This window comes from Physella acuta, unplaced genomic scaffold, assembly GCF_028476545.2.
Source record: "Physella acuta isolate Inbredline_101_S28 unplaced genomic scaffold, ASM2847654v3 ptg000891l, whole genome shotgun sequence".
NCBI classification, from domain to species: Eukaryota; Metazoa; Mollusca; class Gastropoda; family Physidae; genus Physella; species Physella acuta.
In genome coordinates this window covers 303,314-324,783 of record NW_026732408.1, presented here as the reverse complement: position 1 = coordinate 324,783, position 21,470 = coordinate 303,314, and the positions used below count along the sequence as shown (strand labels likewise).

At 36.4% G+C, this 21,470-nt stretch overlaps 2 protein-coding genes across 2 annotated transcripts in view; one reads left to right on the top strand and one right to left on the bottom strand.

Annotated features, from left to right (window-relative positions):
* The first annotated feature begins 466 nt into the window (after positions 1 to 466).
* Positions 467 to 16,062, top strand: LOC131952847 (proline dehydrogenase 1, mitochondrial). Its single transcript, XM_059315740.1, has 13 exons — positions 467 to 917; positions 7,561 to 7,769; positions 9,539 to 9,576; positions 9,917 to 10,060; positions 10,149 to 10,213; positions 10,384 to 10,577; positions 11,067 to 11,151; positions 11,266 to 11,358; positions 12,254 to 12,400; positions 12,507 to 12,602; positions 12,714 to 12,898; positions 13,028 to 13,116; positions 13,392 to 16,062. The coding sequence occupies exons 1-13, from the start codon at positions 561 to 563 to the stop codon at positions 13,577 to 13,579; spliced, it is 1,890 nt and encodes a 629-aa protein (XP_059171723.1). The 5' UTR covers positions 467 to 560; the 3' UTR covers positions 13,580 to 16,062.
* A 1,733-nt stretch (positions 16,063 to 17,795) lies between these two features.
* Positions 17,796 to 21,470, bottom strand: part of LOC131952851 (dynein axonemal heavy chain 8) — a 63,340-nt gene continuing 59,665 nt past the window's right edge. The window contains exons 87-92 of the mRNA XM_059315743.1: positions 21,206 to 21,362; positions 20,919 to 21,071; positions 20,330 to 20,519; positions 19,842 to 19,963; positions 19,151 to 19,294; positions 17,796 to 18,959 (exon numbers count right to left, since the gene is read on the bottom strand). Coding sequence (XP_059171726.1) covers positions 18,816 to 18,959; positions 19,151 to 19,294; positions 19,842 to 19,963; positions 20,330 to 20,519; positions 20,919 to 21,071; positions 21,206 to 21,362 — 910 coding nt within the window. The 3' untranslated portion in view covers positions 17,796 to 18,815. The remainder of the gene's footprint in view (positions 18,960 to 19,150; positions 19,295 to 19,841; positions 19,964 to 20,329; positions 20,520 to 20,918; positions 21,072 to 21,205; positions 21,363 to 21,470) is intronic.

The following is a 21,470-nucleotide window of genomic DNA, read 5'->3' as shown; positions in this document are numbered from 1 at the left end:
ATCATATGTGTTGCACGCAACCATATTCATATTCAAACGTAAAATATCAAGCAAAAAATGGTTTGTTTATTTTTGTGAGGGGGGGGGGGGAGGGAGGGTAAGGATTTTATAATATTAATAGGTTGAGTATCATTGACCAAGTGCAAAATTGTTTGAGGGGTGGTTTAACAACCCAGTTATCACACTAGGTGACACCCGATGTAGTAACGCCAATGCTTTCTGTATTTTCTCACTTAGCTTTGTCTAACCGAAAACTCAACATTTCTAGATCTAGACTAGTAAAACTTAAAAAAAATCTCTCAATCAATGCAAACAAAAAACAATGTTCGAAAAGTTTGAACTTAAATTTTTTATTTCATTTATGGTCCTGGTTTTTGGGCTCTTAATTAATGGTCCGCCAACTTGCACTTTATGCTACTTTTACCTTTTCATTAATGTTGATAAACGCGGGTCACATGACCTCTATCATGCTTTTTTTTTCTCCCCTCAACACATTGGCAAAAAATAGGTCAGAAGTGTTGTTTACTTGATTTGTGATCGTGGTTGGTGACCGTGATGCAATGGCAACGAAGTGCATTTTCGCCGGTAACATTTTAAGTCGTAAAGTGGGAAACAAATTATTACTGGGCTCACACAGTCTATCGTCGTCACATCAGTGTGTTATCTTCGCCAATAAACGCAAATCAACACAAGCCTGCCAAGAAGAAAAGCCACAGAATACCGACCCACGGGCAGATTTTGAAGCTCTACCCAGAAAATGGAAAAGTTTGACTGGTAATCACCAACACCCTGAAATAGATTTGACTTTCGAAAATGCCAGAGAGGCATATAAAAGTAAACGAACATCAGAATTACTTCGAGCTCTTGTTGTCTTTAACTTGTGCTCAGTGAATTTCTTGGTAAATAACCAGAAACAGGTAGGATACTTTTTAACTTTTTTTTTTACTTTATTTATTTAGATCTAGATCTAGTAATATTTAGTTAGAGGTCTATCTCTATTCTCTAGACTAGACGTATTTTACCACCACTCGATACTTAGTAACTTACGCCTAGGGCAGATGAGGCTCGTTAGCTGGGGACAGCCACTCTTCTAGGAGAGACAACTCCAAAATCAAACAACTGCTGCCTTGTAGTTTGTTCTTGGTTGGACAAAGGCTATGGAAGCAAATCCAAAAAGAAAAGCAGGCTGAAATTGGAGTCAATGGCCTCAATGGCGCATAACCAGTTGAGACGTAATCCTTAATTGTGATGGAAGCATGGTCGAGTTGGCAAAGCTCATGGTTGATAAATTCGAATCGAAAAAAAAAAGTCTCGATTTTAAACTCTCTGGCAGATAAGGCTCGATCCCTCCCAACACTAAAAGTTTAGAACGAAGAAGAAGAAAGATACTTACGCAGGGTGGTGGTAGTATGCAAAGCTATCTGCGAAAATTTTAAAAATTTGCTGTGATGTTTGATGCAGATTTCAAAGTCAAAGACATTGTTAAAACTTCCGATTTTTCTGTTGCTAGACATTCTGATGATTTGTCAACTTCATTTTAAAAGTGTTTCTAAGACCTTGTATAGTAAAACAGTTATTTAAATGTAAAGAATGCAGTCACTAACCTATATTTCTAAGATAATAGTTGTTGAGGCCAGGTTTATCCACACTACCATCAAGAATTCCTTGACTACATTAATCACCCCAAAATAGTGAGGAAGAACACACATCAGCGATCAACTGGGCATAGCAGGGCGGGCACTCATGGTAGCAACTGGTAACACTACCGCAGGGGTGCCGGGACATTTCCTAGTTAAATTTAGTTATTGAATGTAGTGGCCCATGGTGTCCTTATAATGTAAGGTGTGTTTAAAAAATAATGTAGGTGTCATAGCGTTGATGGAAGAGCCAGTCTGGTTGATTTATCAACAATTATTGTAGCCCATCGTATCCATAGTGTATAGCACTCCTTAACACAAATGTATACACCATGGTGCTCATGGGGGAGCCCGGGGTGCTCCTGGTCACCAGGGCGTTGGCCTAGGCACCTTGTGCAGTTTGACCATTGAATCAAGTAGCACATCTGACTACCTCTGTAGAATGTCCAATTAATGGATCCCAAATATAAGTTCAATGATGAGCTAGGGTGTTAACTTGAGAACAGTAAGTATCACCATACGATATTTATATTTTTACAATTTAACATTGAACAGTGTATGATTTGGAAAAAAAAATGATGAAAACCTTTATTATAATAATAATAATACTAGCTGACCAAGTACACATCCCTGCCATCTAAGAAGAGAGGAAGTTAATTCAATATAATATAGTGCATTTACTGTGTGAGTTACAGTTACAATATCAGCATGCAATATCAGTGAGTGCAATCAGATATTGCTTGTTACCAAATTTATTGGTTGATAAGAACTCGAGTTATTTAGATGTTAACAATGTTGGCACAGCCGTTTCAGAAGTAATTAAAAATAGAAGATGGCTCTAGAAGATCCACCATGTATTAAGTATGAGACCAGATGAGACACTGCCCGGGTTGCCCTGGGCATTGGAGCGAGTGAAAGGAAAAGATGATGATGTTGAATGTTTGGCACTACATTAATGGGATCTCAGTTGTTGGGGTTTGTCCACACTACTGCCCAGATGCCCCAGGTGTGGTTAATGAAAAGGGTGAGCTAGAAAAACCCTCAGTGTTACGGTTATTAAGTTGCTGTGAGAGGGTTTGATTTACTTGACTCAGCCAACTACCATTTGACTCCTCTCCAATACCAGGGAGAGAGTATTATACCTTGAGAACCACTAAGGCTGTATTACATTCAGACAGATCAACGATAAACGATCAGGAATAAGATGAACCAATAAATCCTTGTACGAATCTTTTAATCTTGTATCTATAGATGTCTATCTTCCTAAACCCTATCTCTCAACTTGAGTCCTGTCAACAAACACACGTCCTCTCACACGGATGATAAGGATTCAACTGCTCACACATAAACTCATAGCAACCAACTCTCTAACTTTCCTATGGCATCACACATTCACTCGTTCAATATACGGCCGCACCATCAACCATGCACACCGATTTCCCCAGTGAAACATACATCATAACACTCAGATACTACCCAGGTATCAGGGGCACAACACCAAAGCAGGGACGTCTGTGCTCCACAGGAATTGTAACCATGAGGGGATTCAGAGTGGCCACCACACACTACCATTTAGACTACACCCCTCCGATATGAAATTATTTTTTGCCAGAATTATTTGCTATAGTGCACTCAATACTTTTTATGGCAATATAGCTAGTTTTAATACCACAGGGGCCCTCCCTGTTCCATATAGTGATTGACTGTAGTGGCCCAGTTGTAACAATGTAGGGCCCTTTTTAAAATGACCACAAGTGCATGTTGACAGTTGATTTAACTAATACCCTGACCCCTGTGCAGGATTCCTATTTAGTGGAACTTAAGGCCCCCCCCCCCCCCTGCTGCTGCCAGGGTGACACTTCGCCAAAATTCAGTAATTTTGTATGTCAGAATTCTTCAATGTGACAAACTCAATGATGTCTCAAAGTTTTATGGTGGTCAGATAAATGGTGTAGTAATGCATAAAAGAAAAAACAAGTTAATAAAAAGTCTAGTGACAATTTAAGCGCAATTTCCTTAATTAATTTTTTAGAATTCACAGACCTAAGTAAAAATCCTTTCGAACCTCCGCTCATTCGCTATGGTAAAATCCTTTCGAACCTACACGATGCTCAGTTTAAATTAAAAACCAGACGAGCAGAGCTAGTCCCCGCCCCCTCGCGAGATCTGCGCGAGTCTGGCCAATGGCAGCGTGTTACAAGTAGACGTTACCTCTCACTAGCGACTGCCTCAGTCGGTGTGCTTGGTTTGGAACTTCACCGCTTCGCTCTTCTAGAAATATTTGTATATTCTTAGTAATCTTAGCCAATACAAATTAGAAGAAATTAATTTTTTTGTGACCGAACAAAAGGATATTTTTGAAAACTTTCTTCGGCAATATTGTTCTAAATTATGGCAGGAATCGATTGGTAAATGTTTCAAGTCGCTAAGTGGTCTGGTTGCCGAGATATGGGCCAAAAACTGTATTTTTTTGAGGTTTTTGGCTTTTCCGGGAAATCCAGGAAGGAATTCCGGGAATTTTTTTGGCCTATGTTCATCCTCGGAACTTGCTTAACATATTTGCTTTGGAACTAGTCCTCGATATTGCTTCGTTGAGGAGGAGATACGTCTTAAAGCTGCGGACACGCTGCGGACACACATCCATCCATCCAGAAATGAGGAGTTAATAATCGCAATCCCCCAGTATGGAAATTGCGCTAAAAATGTATTCATTTTTTTACATGTAGTTTGAATAAACAGTTGTCAAACTGGGTGCACTGAAAATGTGAAAGTAAATACACATGTTAATTAGAAATTAGAATATTATATCTGTAATTTTCTGTATGGTTTAGCTACTGTTTTTACTTCTGCTTGGAAAAATGCTTATTTGTTTTCATATTTTAATGCATTTGTAACCTTTTTGTTATTATAAAGGTTATAAAATATACATTCTTTGACCTTTTTGAGGGATGGAGGGTGGTTATAATTATTCTGGCTATGGGGTTGATTATCTTTCTCTGTTATACTGGCTATGGGGTTGATTCAACCTTCTCTGCTATACCAAATACATAAATATGTATGTGATGGTAATAAAAAATTTCATACTGCTATAGAATGTTCACCTAACATTCACTGGCAATGTTTGTTGAATGGTAAAAAAGATTTCAGATATTGCATTATACTAATTTAACAAACAAAAGTGACACTTTTTACTCCTTTGTTTCCATGATTATTTTTAGGGGTTTGAATTGTTTGTTGCAAGGATCTTTGTGGCTTTCCCAACAGCTGTGCTGTATGAATATTTCTGGTATAATCAAAAAGCTTATGTATGGCTAACAAGATGAATTCATACTGGGATAAAATAAATACCATTGTAAGCTGTGCCAGGGAAGTTTAATATAGCTGTCTGATGCTGTCTGAACTAAATATAGCTGTCTGAACTAAATATAGCTGTCTGAACTAAATATAGCTGTCTGAACTAAATATAGCTGTCTGAACTAAATATAGCTGTCTGAACTAAATATAGCTGTCTGAACTAAATATAGCTGTCTGAACTAAATATAGCTGTCTGAACTAAATATAGCTGTCTGAACTAAATATAGCTGTCTGAACTAAATATAGCTGTCTGAACTAAATATAGCTGTCTGAACTAAATATAGCTGTCTGAACTAAATATAGCTGTCTGAACTAAATATAGCTGTCTGAACTAAATATAGCTGTCTGAACTAAATATAGCTGTCTGAACTAAATATAGCTGTCTGAACTAAATATAGCTGTCTGAACTAAATATAGCTGTCTGAACTAAATATAGCTGTCTGATGCTGTCTGAACTAAATATAGCTGTCTGATGCTGTCTGAACTAAATATAGCTGTCTGATGCTGTCTTAATGAAATATAGCTGTCTGTAGCTGTATTAATAGGTCTCTGCAGCTATTTTTATAGCTGTGTGCAGCTGTCTTAATAGCTGTCTGCAGCTGTCTTAATATAGCTGTCTGCAGCTGTCTTAATATAGCTGTCTGATGCTGTCTTAACTAAATATAGTTGTCTTAATAGCTATCTGCAGCTGATATCTGCTTGATATAGATAAGATCACACAACATGATATAGATAAGATCACACAACATGATATAGATAAGATCACACAACATGATATAGATAAGATCACACAACATGATATAGATAAGATCACACAGCATGATATAATTATAAATATAATCACAGAATAAGACAGATAATATCACTCAATATGACAGATACTATCACTCAACATAACATATATATGATCACTCAACGTTTTGTACACACTATCTTTGCTTGATCTTGACGTTTTTCTGCCGGACTAGGGTGGTCGTCCATACATGACGTCACAACCCTGAAATTTGAATTTTTCGTAAATTGTATTAAAGACTCAAAGAGCAAAGCTTCATGGTAAGGAGAGGTGGTATCACATGATTGAGGGATGTGTCGGGTTAGAATTCAATAGTAGATCTATGTGTATCATTCACCTTTGAGTGTGTTCACATTTTAGTATGTATATCAGTACTTATATTATGTACACATTCATGTGTTGACAGTTTGTACATATATGTGAGTGCACGTAACATAGAGCTTGTCGTTATGTTTCTGTATGGACTTGTTGACAGCAGTTCAAATACCAGGTAGATTTCCGGTAGGTTTCCGTTAGATTTCCGGATGTTGTGCTTTGATATCATTGAAATTATCATTATGCCCAGTGAGCTTGTAGAACTGCATAGACCAGTGGTTCTTAGAGGTACCGAACCACCAGTTTCAGATACGCATTCACCGAACCCTTCATAATAGTTTATCGTCCACACTGACAAAATCAGATCGTTTTAGGGTCAGTTTTTGCGGTTTTCAAAAAAAAAAATTCACTACTTCTAGTTGTCCTATAAGAATAAAAATTATATGTCAATAAAGTTTAAGTCTTTATCTGTCGTAATCTGGTATTTTTATATCTGTAACACATGTTTGAATGTGTTTTATATTTGTTTGAAAAGTATCAGTACGTCAACAAATTTCACCGTTTTTCGAGTACCGAGAGAGGGTAGTGATTAAATCAATTTAATCCTAAGCTGTTTACAATGTCTGTCACCAATAGCCATGCGGGACCATTGTTCAAATTGTTTTTTGATCAGTCAGCTGGGTGAACTTATCATAACCTTGACCTTACCCACGCACTTTAGCATATTATGTACAGCTAAAACATGTAGGTTAGGTTCGTGTCGTGCTTTGACACACTCGCCGATCTAAGGTATTTTATAGAACACGTCCTGAGCTCGCGATGTCCCAGTGCACGTGAGGCATTCAATGACAACTGGACGTGTTCTCTGATCTAAGAAAATGACACACTCCTCAGGACAGGATGCTCTCTCGCGTGCTAATCATTCAATTAGTAATTACACATTGAATACAGCACAGGACACGATGTTTTCTCTAACGTGTCAACCCCATCTACATTTGATTGTTGTCTTATCTTTTTCTCTCTCGGCTTAAAGCTGTACTTGTGCAACTACTCATGACGTCATACACTCTAAAAGCACAAGTTTGGGCGCTTCACTAGGGGACGGGGGACCTATTAAAGTATGTTCTTTCTATATAAATAATACTTTTTTTCTATTTTGTCGGGGGGGGGGGGGGGCATCGGCATCGTGTAATATCAGAATAACAACGGGTTAAGCATAGAAATGACCACAGTAAGTGGTTTCCCTTAAAGTTTATCATTCATATTTTGTGTGTAGTTTACAATCCACGACTAAGATGAAGAGCCGGCTAGCCAGACTCATTCTGTTGATTGTTGCCACAATTTTTGTTTCTCCTGAATACAACAAATGTTTTGTTTTATTCTTCAAACTTTGTTATAATTTCTCTAGGCACGAACCTCTAGGCAAAGATTCTTTTAAATTACACCATCTGTTTGCTTCAGATTTTACAATGGACAAGAAAAGTTCTGGGCAAAAGTTTGTTTGTGGGGATGATGAAGCAGACGTTTTACGGACATTTTGTGGCGGGGCAGGACCAGGATGAGATCAAACCTCTGGTGATGAGGAACCGACAGTTTGGGGTCAAGTCCATCCTGGACTACAGCGCCGAGGAGGATTTGTCGAGTGAGAAGGCTGTACAGGCTGAGATGGAGTAAGTGGCTGGTGTAAGGGGGAGTAAGTGGTTGGTGTAAGGGGAGTAACTGGTTGGTTTAAGGGGGAGTAACTGGTTGGTGTAAGGGGAGTAAGTGGTTGGTGTTAGGGGAGTAAGTGGTTGGTGTAAGGGGAGTAAGTGGTTGGTGTAAGGGGAGTAAGTGGCTGATGTAAGGGGAGTAAGTGGTTGGTGTAAGGGGGAGTAACTGGTTGGTGTAAGTGGTTGGTGTAAGGGGGAGTAAGTGGCTGGTGGAAGGGGAGTAAGTGGTTGGTGTAAGGGGGAGTAACTGGTTGGTGTAAGGGGAGTAAGTGGTTGGTGTAAGGGGGAATAACTGGTTGGTGTAAGGGGGAGTAACTGGCTGGTGTAAGGGGGAGTAAGTGGTTGGTGTAAGGGGGAGTAACTGGTTGGTGTAAGGGGGAGTAACTGGTTGGTGTAAGGGGAGTAAGTGGTTGGTGTAAGGGGGAGTAACTGGTTGGTGTAAGGGGGAGTAACTGGTTGGTGTAAGGGGAGTAAGTGGTTGGTGTAAGGGGAGTAAGTGGCTGATGTAAGGGGAGTAAGTGGTTGGTGTAAGGGGAGTAAGTGGTTGGTGTAAGGGGGAGTAACTGGTTGGTGGAAGGGGAGTAAGAGGTTGGTGTAAGGGGGAGTAACTGGTTGGTGTAAGGGGAGTAAGTGGTTGGTGTAAGGGGGAGTAATTGGTTGGTGTAAGGGGGAGTAAGTGGTTGGTGTAAGGGGGAGTAACTGGTTGGTGTAAGGGGGAGTAACTGGCTGGTGTAAGGGGGAGTAACTGGTTGGTGTAAGGGGGAGTAAGTGGTTGGTGTAAGGGGGAGTAAGTGGTTGGTGTAAGGGGAGTAAGTGGCTGATGTAAGGGGAGTAAGTGGCTGATGTAAGGGGAGTAAGTGGTTGGTGTAAGGGGAGTAAGTGGTTGGTGTAAGGGGAGTAAGTGGCTGATGTAAGGGGAGTAAGTGGCTGGTGTAAGGGGGAGTAACTGGTTGGTGTAAGGGGAGTAAGTGGTTGGTGTAAGGGGGAGTAAGTGGCTGGTGGAAGGGGAGTAAGTGGCTGGTGGAAGGGGAGTAAGTGGTTGGTGTAAGAAGGAGTAACTGGTTGGTGTAAGGGGAGTAACTGGTTGGTGTAAGGGGGAGTAACTGGTTGGTGTAAGGGGGAGTAAGTGGCTGGTGTAAGGGGGAGTAAGTGGCTGGTGTAAGGGAAGTAAGTGGCTGGTGTAAGGGGAGTGAGTGGCTGATGTAAGGGGAGTAAGTGGCTGATGTAAGGGGAGTGAGTGGTTGGTGTAAGGGGAGTAAGTGGCTGGTGTAAGGGGAGTAAGTGGCTGGTGTAAGGGGAGTAAGTGGCTGATGTAAGGGGAGTGAGTGGCTGATGTAAGGGGAGTGAGTGGCTGATGTAAGGGGGAGTGAGTGGCTGGTGTAAGGGGGAGTGAGTGGCTGGTGTAAGGGGAGTAACTGGTTAGTGTAAGGCGGAGTAACTGGTTGGTGTAGGGGAACTATGCACACATATGCCATGCACTGCCATAAGTCATAGGCTTCAAGAATACCGGTTGGGCTGAAGTCAGACACAGAAGATACCCAACCAGGTAACTCCACCCACCCTCTGGGACCCTTCAGGTGCTGGGACCCCAGCCACTTCAGTGTAACCAACATTAAGGAACAACTGTTAAATGTTTCCTAATGAGATCCATTATGTTTGTTTACAGAGGCTGTTTGAACTAAGTTATCAGTTAAATGTTTCCTAATGAGGTCCATTATGTTTGTTTACAGAGGCTGTTTGCCACAGAGTAATGAAGTGGAGAACCCGTGTAAGTTTCTATAAATAGCACAGTGTTTATTGTATTATTAATGTGCATTTCAATGTTGTTCCTTAAATATTAGTTAGCAAGTATTACAACTTTAAGTACAAAGATTCATTTGTCTATTGTTTTATTACCGGGAAAATCTTCAAGGCATTTTGAAATAAGTTCACACTTACAATATAATCAGTAATGGCTTCATCAAGGTATAGTATTTTATAAATCAATTTACATTGTATTAATCAGAATGACAATTAGGCAAAGCTGTCTAATGAATATATGATTAAAAAAATATCTTCTGTCTTTAAACCCCTTTATAAACTTGCTGAGTGTTGTATGTTTGATGTAGTGGAAGAAAGCAGGTTCAGGGCCCATGAGGAGTTTGGAGACAGGAGAGAAAAGGTGACGAGTGCCAGAACTTACTTCTATGAAGGGGAGGAACAGTGCGACAAGAACATGCAGATTTTCCTTAACTGTATTGACGCAGTGTCACGTAAGAATCTTATATATTTTTCCCACTTTATGTAGCCTTAACAAATGTTTACCATAAACATTAGCTAAACACAGTTTTTTCCTTTTAGATGCAACAGAAAAATCTGGCTTTGCTGCAATCAAACTTACTGCTTTAGGAAAACCAGCTCTGTTGGTAAATCATTTTACTTGCTCAGTTTATTATCAGTACAATTATAAAATATTTGACTGTTCAAAATGGCATATAAAATAGTTACAGACTTGTAGCAACATTTATCTATCATTGATTGTCTTTTAATATTTGGTAGCTGCCACTGTTTTTCTTACATTTATTTTGTTCATCAGCTTCAGATGTCTGAGGTGCTGACTACAGTCAAACATTTCTTCAAATTACTCCACACGACCCAGGGGCAGATTGATAAAGATACATTACGCTTTGGACTGGAAGATTTTGACAACAGGCTCAGAGAGATTGGGGTTCAGCTAAAAGACGGAAACAAAAGAAACTGGGTTTCAGTTAAAGATATATCAGTAGCAGGGTTAGTACACTTGGGTTTCAGTCCACTATATTCATGTCAATGTACAGGCCAGTTGGCTCAACATAATTTTGTAACGAATATAGTGAGCATTAAAAGGTGTGAAATACAATAGTCTTAGCTGTATATTAAAATAAAGAATAAACCAATTTTAAAAATCCAGCTTAATTTTGGCATTACAAGAAGTGAATCGTTGTTTAGTGTTGCATTGAATTTGGTAGAAAATAGTTCATTGTGTTAATTTTGGATTGGATATGAGTTTTGTCTAACTTAGTTTACCAGTTTAGAGATGGGCTGTACTTGGGTGTATCAAAATAATAAATGGCTAAAAATAAAATGAAGAGTCAATGCTATAATCCAGTTTTATCAAAAATTACCCAATAATGATCTCTAATTACCATTACTAAAAAAAATCAAATAAGTTCTCTTGGGGAAGGGGTGGGAAGAAAAGTTCCAGAGCTCCTTTTTTATTCAATTGAATTTTTCTTTCAGACATGAGATAGACTTGCTGGACTGGGACAACCTTTTGGAAATCAACAGGTCCCTCTCTAAACTTCTAGTTGTACCAAATTTAAAGGTAAGCAAAATTGTTTGGTTTTTTGTTAGAAAAATAGTTGCAAAGTAAAGCAACTCTAATATTAAATTGCATAGTTCTGTCCCTTATGTGACTTGTTTTTTCACCCAACCACAGACTGGTAAACTTCAGCCTTTAGTTGAGAGAATTACAGAAGAGGAAGAATATCAGATGAAGGGTATGCTCAGGAGGATCAACACACTAGCAAAGGTGAGAAGTTGGGTTCATGCAAACTTTCCCTGTAAGACGTAAATATCACAGATATTCTGGGTTTTTTAAAACTCATTACAGTTTGTATGTAAACATGATTTTACTCCTCTTGCATCTAGACTAAAAAAACAGCACATTTTTTTAATCACGCAACATTTAAAAAAAATAGCTACTTATGTTAAAAACATAAATCAAAAGCATCAAACAGGAAAAAGGTCTAGGCTTATCAAGTATGGGGTTCAACAGCTTAACAATGTACTAACAGTAAAAAAAATAACTTAAATAATCCTAGACAAACCTAAACAAAATGCAACTTCTACATTTTTGAAAAACATTATTTAAAATGCTAAAAAAGAAATACAACGTAGTTACTGGAGCTTCTTTCTTGTCTTGTTCCTTATCACTGGTTAGTTATAAATAAATCCATATTAAACAGCAGAGACATATAAATTTGTTTTAATTTCACTAATTATATTGCCAGTAATTTAGAAAAAAAAACGTAACTTATAAAGCGTCGTAGAAAAAGAGCAGCTAAAGAAACAAGAAACTAATGAAAATAAAACTAATTAACTCCCTCTTCTGGCGGTAACTTTAAAATCTCTTTACCAGCACGACTTGTTTTACTATGCATAATTAAATGTACTATACATAGTTTGGGCGCGAATACGGACATATCTGACTGTACCACTAAAGAAAATTCTCAGTGATAGTTAATATGAGATTAAAAAAAAATTATTTTTAATTGTCGTTTAAACCTTGAGTAGCTGCCAGTGTTTTTTTCAGGCACCTCCTCTTTCTTTCCCCCCCCCCCCCCCCCCACCCCACCCCACCCTCCAGAGCAAAATACCTGAAATAAGTTTGCCTAAGTTTGAATGTAGTTGTGATTTCTCTCTAGTACGCCAAGGAAAAAGACGTCAGGGTTATGATTGATGCTGAACAAAGCTACTTCCAGCCTGCCATCAGGAGGTTAACTGTTGAGATGATGAGGAAGTTTAACAAAGACAGAAGTGTCATCTTCAACACCTACCAAGCTTATACTAAGGTAAGTTACAATAGTGGGGATACAATTGAGTCCATTCTATTAGCTTTAAAACTTCCATTGATGCATGTGCTATATTTTTTTTTAATCTTTAAAACTTTTTCAACAGGAAGCCTATAATGACATTTTGGTGGATCTAGACTTAGCTAGACGAGAGGACTTTTATTTTGGTGCCAAACTAGTCAGAGGAGCTTATATGGAGCAGGTCATTAGTGCTTGTTTGAAAATTATAGTAACTTTGTTTTACTAAGGTACTCTCATTTCAACTTTGAAATCAATTCTTATTTTACTAAAAAATATTGTCAAATGTTTGCAGGAGCGTGAGCGAGCTAGTTTGGTGGGTTATGAAGATCCAATCAATCCATCGTATGAGGCGACCACACAGATGATGCACAGCATAGTTGAAGAGGTCATGAGACAGATCCATCTACGTCCTGTTGGCAAGATTGCTGTCATGATTGCTAGTCACAATGAAGACACAGTCCGATACACAATACAAAAGTATATAGTATATTTTTTTTACTTGAATATTTTGATAGACCTTTTTAAAAATTGACCATTTGTTATTTTTTAAATTAACCATAACAATTTGACTTGTCAAACTACCACATAAACTTTTTTTACCTTCAGGATGAAAGAATATGGTGTTGGACCAGGTGATCGGCTGATTTGTTTTGGGCAACTTTTTGGCATGTGTGACCAGATTAGTTTCCCTCTTGGTAAATATTGTTCCAGTATTAGCTTCAGTAATGTAGAGGAAACAAATTTGATTAAAGATCTGCCAGTATAGCTGATACATAAATGAGCTACACAATTATTATCTTTTAATTTTATTTAAATTTAAATAATGTTCAGGTATTAAACTGTCATGGTATAAAATAGAAAAATCTTATATTTATATAAAAGAAAGTTTTTAGGCATTTCCTGTTGAATTTCCACCTGTCTTAACATTTATATAATCTGTATTTTAAAAATGTTGACTCCTGTTCTGTAGGTCAAGCTGGCTACTCGGTTTATAAATATGTTCCATTTGGGCCTGTGGAAGAAGTGCTTCCTTATTTGTCACGTAGAGCTATGGAAAACCGTGGTGTGCTGGCTAAAGTCAAGAAAGAGAAAAGGTTGTTGCGCAAGGAAATCATTCGAAGAATTCTTGCTGGCCAGATGTTTTACAAGCCTACTTAATTCAGCCACTAGTAACAATTTTACTGTACAAAACTAATTCTTTCTTGAAAATTTTATTATTTACAATTGAAATCTCATAATATATACTAATCTCATTTTAAAGTTTTTGTCAATTTAAATTTGTTTCTGTAAATCTGTTCATAAACTAAAAACAATTATTGTCCATTTAATTTCTGCATTTTCTACCAAATGATTATCTTTCACTATCTCAGTTTAGTCAAATTCCTTTTTTATGTAATCACTTTGAATTCTCAAAGCATTTTAATATGCTATCTTCTAATGCTAGTCTATAACACACTTTTTTATGTAATCACTTTGAATTCTCAAAGCATTTTAATATGCTGTCTTCTAATGCTAGTCTATAATACTTTATTTATAATGCTAAACTCTAAGTCACTTTATTTCTGCTAGAGTTGAAAAAAAATTTGTATTGGTATGCTATCGTCATCAGACGCCTGCTTTTTTTTCTCAGTGTGAACTCAGCTGATCTCAGTCATGTGATCTGTTTCAACTTTTGGATTTTACCCAGAATTCTTAATCAAAGTTTTTTTATATGAAATTCTTATGTGAAGCAGATCTTTTATCTGTGTAATATTTTCTTATATCAAACACAAATATTCCCACTATAATTTTATCAATAATCAAAAAATTTTGTGATTGATCTAGCTGTACATTTATATTTCTCATGTCTAAAATTATTCAACATAAATTGTTTTTAAATAAATAAATACCACTTATATTAAAAAGGGTTTAAATTTTAAAATCTAATTTACGCAATGATCAGTATTAAGGCTGTTTGCTAACCAAAAACCAATTTTATAAATCAAATTTTCAAAAACAAGTTAACAAAAATACTCAGTTGTTTTTTTTTTGGCTATATTTTTTGTTTTGATTAGAAAAAAAGAAATAAAAATGCTTAGTTAAAAATATATTTAAATGTATTAAGTGAACTGAGGTTAAAGCTAAGCTTTGCACTAATATATTTTTAAAGATCAGCAACAGGAGTAATGTTGGTCTGTAAACAAAAAAAAAAAGAACCTAAAATAGTTATTGAATCAACAGAAACATGTTATTGGAAATATCTGTGTTAAAATACTTTTAGCAAATATGGCATTATCAAGGTTAGAATCTTTGAGAAGTGTGATTACACCTAGCACTGTAGCAATGAACTTGTTTTGTTCAGTGATATTTTCATGATGGCAGTTTACAAATAATTGGTGACCCGTCAAAAGAGCGCACGACAAAAGAGCTGTTATCTAATGATTAGTCAGATAAAATCTACATACATCATTTTCAAAGCATGACCGAATATTTCTTGAGATAGTTGGATGCTGCCATTTGTTTTGCATGTCAGAAATTGTAATCCTCATGAGTCTTGTTTTGGATTTTATGAATTTATCAACACATTAAATTTTTACTTTGTAAATTCTTTTTCAAAATGTGTAAAAATGAAAACAAATTTACCAGTGAAAAAGTGTGATAATTAGCATTGAGCTAATAAATTTTCCACTTATTTTTTTTTATTCAAAATTTTTAAAAATCTAAGATACCCTGAAAAGTGTAAGTTACTTGATAATTCTATCATAATACAGAAAAAAAACTAAGCTTAACTTGTTTTGTGGTAGTTTATACAAAATATTTACTTGAGATTATTTGTATATATCATATGTGTAAAGTTAAAACTGTTTTGTTTACTCCATTGCTCAATGAATCCTCATTATAAACACTTGTACTCGTCTGATACTCAAGAACTTGTAGCTCTACACACTTTTTGCTGGGCGAAGGGAGATACATTTGTGTCATTTAGTACACTTGTCTTTCAATTGCTATAAAGTACATTTCTCTGGTTATTGCATTTCTAAAGTTATTATTCTATTATTACTTATCATCACAATAACACCTTTTTTTAAAAAAAAATCTGTGGTAGGCAAGATAATCATTTTTGTGATGTTTAGTTCCATTAAAGATGATTTAGCCTTTCAATGATTTGACTTTTAAAATAAATAAATGAATTTTTAAAAATGTATGAAACCTATGGTGGATGGTACTATACAAGTTGAATCAATTTCTGATGTATTGCACATATTTTGGATCATGACATGTTACCTTATGTGAAGAATCTCAACATGATATTAGTTCTATAAATAATCCTTGCACATAATATTTCTGCTGTTAACTTTTATTTGATCAGCATTTAGCTCTGTGGCAGTTACTCAGTCAACCGTTTTATTGATTAGCACTAGCTATTTGACACCTAGTTAGTATAAAACATCCAGTGGAATACAAAAAGTGTGAGTTTTATGTGATGTAGCTTTCTGTTTCTACATGATTGCTATTGTTAACACAATGTTGGCATACAATTTTAGAAAAGGTTTTATATATGTATATGATTGATTACTATACAAATAAAATTTTCTTTTAAACCTAGAGCTTATAGAGCAGCACATAACATTTATAACACAAGGTTTTTCCCAATAAACTAAAGAAATATCTATTCAACTTGTTTTGATTTATTGATTTTTATATTTATAAAAATACTTAACTTGATCAAAACTTGATCGTATCTCTTTGACAATAGTGGTCAGTATGGCTGATGAAGTAGAGTTCATCTATTTCTGTATCTCACTAACCTTAAGTTCACTACATTAACCACATATCACTAACCTTAACCTCAACCCATTAACCACATCTCACTAACCTTAACTTCACTACACATCTCACTAACCTTCACTTCACTACATTAACCACATCTCACTAACCTTAACCTCAGCCCATTAACCACATCTCACTAACCTTAACCTCAGCCCATTAACCACATCTCACTAACCTTAACCTCATCACATTAACCACATCTCACTAACCTTAAACACACCACATCTCACTAACCTTACCTCACTATATTAACCACATCTCACTAACCTTAACCTAACTACATTAACCACATCTCACTAACTTTAAACACACCACATTAACCACATCTCACTAACCTTACCTCACTATATTAACCACATCTCACTAACCTTAACCTCACCACATTAACCACATCTCACTAACCTTAACCTCACTACATTAACCACATCTCACTAACCTTCACTTCACTACATTAACCACATCTCACTAACCTTAACCTCACCACATTAACCACATCTCACTAACCTTCACTAACCTTAACCTCACCACATTAACCACATCTCACTAACCTTAACCTCACCACATTAACCACATCTCAATAACCTTAACCTCACTACATTAACCACATCTCACTAACCTTAACCTCACCACATTAACCACATCTCACTAACCTTAACCTCACTACATTAACCACATCTAACTAACCTTCACTTCACTACATTAACCACATCTCACTAACCTTAACCTCAGCCCATTAACCACATCTCACTAACCTTAACCTCACCACATTAACCACATCTCACTAACCTTAACCTCACTACATTAACCACATCCCACTAACTTTAAACACACCACATTAACCACATCTCACTAACCTTGCCTCACTATATTAACCACATCTCACTAACCTTAACCTCACCACATTAACCACATCTCACTAACCTTAACCTCACTACATTAACCACATCTCACTAACCTTAACCAAATCTCACTAACCTTAACCTCACTACATTAACCACACACTTGAGGTGGATAACTAACCAAATGTTGAGAGTAATACAATCTGGCATTGTAACTTTCTGATTTCAAGGTACAGAAAAACCTCTACTAAATAACTGAGTAGTCAAGCTCCCCTTAGCTTAATCAGATTTTAATGACTAATTGAATGTTCATTGCCCTCAAGAAGAGGGTATCTGGAAAATTTGAATTAAATCGCTGCATTAGATGTTGGTCGAAATTAAGTTACAAGAATTACCACAAACAAGCATATCTTGGGGAGTATATAGAAGCTTGTAAAAAGACACTTTTTTGTAAATATTTTTGTAATTTTTATTATTATAATGAAACAACAAAAAAGAGAAAAAAAAATTAGCAAAATGACTTAACCAAAATAATAAAATCATTATGAACATTACTTAATGTTTTATGATATTTACAAAAAAAAACTTCAATTACTGATTTATTACAAAATGTAAAAAGTAGTTTGAATACATATCCAAAAAATTATTTAATTTAGTGCTTTAAAATTTCATTTGCATAAAACTAAAGGAAACTATATTTTACTAAGTATGAATGATGTATGAAAACTGTTCTGTTCACAAAATAAAACACATAAATTTTAAACCTGTAACAGAATTTGATATTAATATTGTATACAATAAAATATAATTTAAATCAAATATTGTATACAATGAAAAATATTTATAAATTAAATTATCATATACAGATCTATTATTTTTAAAAATCTCCAATCTAATAGTTCTTCAGCCACAATTCTAGCTGATGACTACATATGAGGTTTAATTTTACATGTCATGTAATGTCAAAACATGGAGACTCAATTTTTACAAATTAGATTTACTCAGAAGTATCACATTTAAAGTAAAACAAAAAGCTAAAGTAATGAAGAATCTACTTGTAATATCACACAGTGCAGCCACGCCCCCCTATTTGATATCACACATTGCAACCACGCCCCCCCTATTTGATATCACACAGTGCAGCCACACCCCTTTATTTGATATTACACAGTGTAGCCACACCCCTCTATTTGATATCACACAGTGCAGCCACACCCCTTTATTTGATATTACACAGTGTAGCCACACCCCTCTATTTGATATCACACAGTACAGCCACACCCCTCTATTTGATATCACACAGTACAGCCACGCCCCTTTATTTGATATCACACAGTGTAGCCACGCCCCTCTATTTGATATCACACAGTGTAGCCACACCCCTCTATTTGATATCACAGAGTAGCCACACCCCTCTATTTGATGTCACACAGTGTAGCCACACCCCCCTATTTGATGTCACACAGTGCAGCCACGCCCCTCTATTTGATATCACACAGTGTAGCCACACCCCTCTCTTTGATATCACACAGTGCAGCCACGCCCCTCTATTTGATATCACACAGTGCAGCCACGCCCCTCTATTTGATATCACACAGTGCAGCCACGCCCCTCTATTTGATATCACACAGTGCAGCCAGGCCCCTCTATTTGATATCACACAGTGCAGCCACGCCCCTCTATTTGATATCACACAGTGCAGCCACGCCCCTCTATTTGATATCACACAGTGCAGCCAGGCCCCTCTATTTTATATCACACAGTGCAGCCACGCCCCTCAAGATCCAATGTTCTGGGCTGTGAGTGGTCTTCATTAAAACAACTGTAACAAATGTCAGGTCCGTCCTGCAGGGTTTTTTGTAGACTGGACACTGGTACAGCTTCAGGTCCTGTTGGTGACAGTCAAATCAGGTTTTGTTTAGCAGAGCAATCAATTTCTTAACATTGGTATTGTTTTTTTTTTAATTTAAAAATTGATCAATGTTTTAATGTAGTAAAAAAAACTGTCTGAATTCACAAACTGGTTATCAATGTTTTTATGTAGTTAAAGTGTCTGAAAACAGGAAAATGATTCACTTACTTTTGGTGCTGTAGAATTAACAGCATACATATGAATGACTGGCAGAGTAACAAATAGGACTTTAGGATTGGATTCAGCCAATTTATTGTTTCTTCTGTCCCACTGAGCACCTTCCAAGTACAAACCATATACATACACTCCTTCCTGTAAACAAATATGGTAGTTTATTATCTCTATTTTAAGTTATCTATTATCTGTTATCTATTATATTTCTCTTCACATCTTACAACCAAGTAGTAGATACATCTTTATTTGATTGAAATTATCTTTATTAATATTCCATAAATAATGGATTAATAATTTAATTTTTGTCTTTTTGTTATCATGTTTAAATTTTGTAAAGAGACAGAGATGAGTTTAAATAAATTATGTTCAAATCTCAGTTAAGTTTACAGGTCAGGATACAAAAACCAAAGCTTGCATGTAAACATATTTATGCACATATTTGGTTTTACATCATAAATATTTTCTTTGTGTAAGGTAATAATACAGTGTATTATACAGTACAGACTACCAATAATACAGTGATATATTCAGTACAGACTACCAATAATACAGTGTATTATACAGTACAGACTACCAATAATAGTGATATATTAAGTACAGACTAACAATAATACAGTGATATATTTGATACAAATAACAATAATACAGTGATATATTCAGTACAGACTACCACTATTGAACTTACAGGAGGGGCCACATTGATGTCATCTTTAAAGTATTTGGTGATATCGTTGTGTAAGGTGACTGTATCTAAAGCCCAACCTTTGTGTGCTCTGGTTACTTCTTGTCTCATAGCAGTCAAAAATCCTGAGAGAAATTTTACTCTTTAAAAAGGTGTAAAAAAATGTAGACTATGTTGAGCTTTAAAAACAATTTTTTGGCTAGAATATTTTTTTGTTTACAATTTCTTCATATTTCTTACTCTTCTCCATTCTTAATTCTAGTGTTGGGAGGGATTTTGTACAACACAAGTATTATTAGTCAAATTGTTATGTGTTGTATAGGCCATTGACTCCTATTTCAGCCTGCTTTTCTTTTTGGATTTGATTCCATAGTCTTTGTCCAACCATGAACAAAAATGTGTTAATTGAATCACAGGCATTCAAATAACAATACAAAATAAAACTTTTTAAACATTAGGGACCCATCTTCCAGTAAAAATAAGCCAGCAACCTTGTGGGTTAAAGAAACCAGTCATCCAGAAAGTGACCGGCCTCCCTTGGTAGATCCAGGTAGAAAATTGTTGATTCCGTTCTAGCAGTTCAGTGTACCAGAAGCCTATGGTAGAGCTCTGCCAAGAGTACCTGATCCACTGTTTGGGTACGCGAGCATCAAACAAATTGTCCAGGGCATCCCTCAAATTCTGTAAAACAATCAGTTCACATTTTCCAGTCAAAAAAAGGTAATTACATTGACTTAACTATTTTAATTTACTTGGACCTAGCTGTCTGTTTTACATGGACCTAGCTGTCTGTTTTACATGAACCTAGCTGTTTGTTTTACATGGAACTAGCTGTCTGTTTTACATGGACCTAGCTGTCTGTTTTACATGGACCTAGCTGTCTGTTTTACATGGACCTAGCTGTCTGTTTTACAAGGACCTAGCTGTCTGTTTTACATGGACCTCGCTGTCTGTTTTACGTGGACCTTGCTGGGTTTTTTTACATTGACTTAACTACTTTGGTTTACATGGACCTAGCAATCTGCTTGGTCCATATTAATTATTTACACAAACAAGCTGAGCTGTAAAGACATATTTGACCTCGCTCATTATAATAGTCCCATCAATAGCCAGCTTAAGGTCAGTCAAGGTGTTGCGTACAAGGGTAATCACTCTCTGCATCCTGTCAATCTCCTGGCGTAGGAATATATTCAGTGGCTGTAAGATGCCCATTTTCTTGAGCTGTGCTTTGACCTGTTGATCATAAAGACGACATTTAGAATGTAACTTAAATCCCAGGGTATGTAGTTGGGTGGTAATTCACATCACAGGGTATACGGTCATGTGGTAACTCAAATCACAGGGTATACAGTCAGGTAATAACTCACATCCCAGGGTATATAGTCAGGTGGTAATTTGGACAACATTTCCTCAGCCAAATTGTAAACAACAGATTCTCTTGACTCTCCTGATCCTCCACTGGAATCTTTTGGTTGCATGCTCATAATGGTGTCCAAAATGTTTTTAGCTGTGTTGGTCTGGTACCTGAATTAGGAAAGTTGATGTTTTTAGCTGTGTTGGTCTGGTACCTGAATTAGGAAAGTTGATGTTTTTAGCTGTGTTGGTCTGGTACCTGAATTAAGAAAGTTGATG

Excerpts from the sequence above, each read along its gene's own strand:
- LOC131952847 (XM_059315740.1), top strand. The coding sequence starts at position 561 with ATGGCAACGAAGTGCATTTTCGCCGGTAACATTTTAAGTCGTAAAGTG. Across the intron at positions 7,770-9,538 it reads GCTGTACAGGCTGAGATGGA|AGGCTGTTTGCCACAGAGTA; the intron begins GTAAGTGGCTGG and ends GTTTGTTTACAG. Across the intron at positions 12,401-12,506 it reads CCTACCAAGCTTATACTAAG|GAAGCCTATAATGACATTTT; the intron begins GTAAGTTACAAT and ends CTTTTTCAACAG.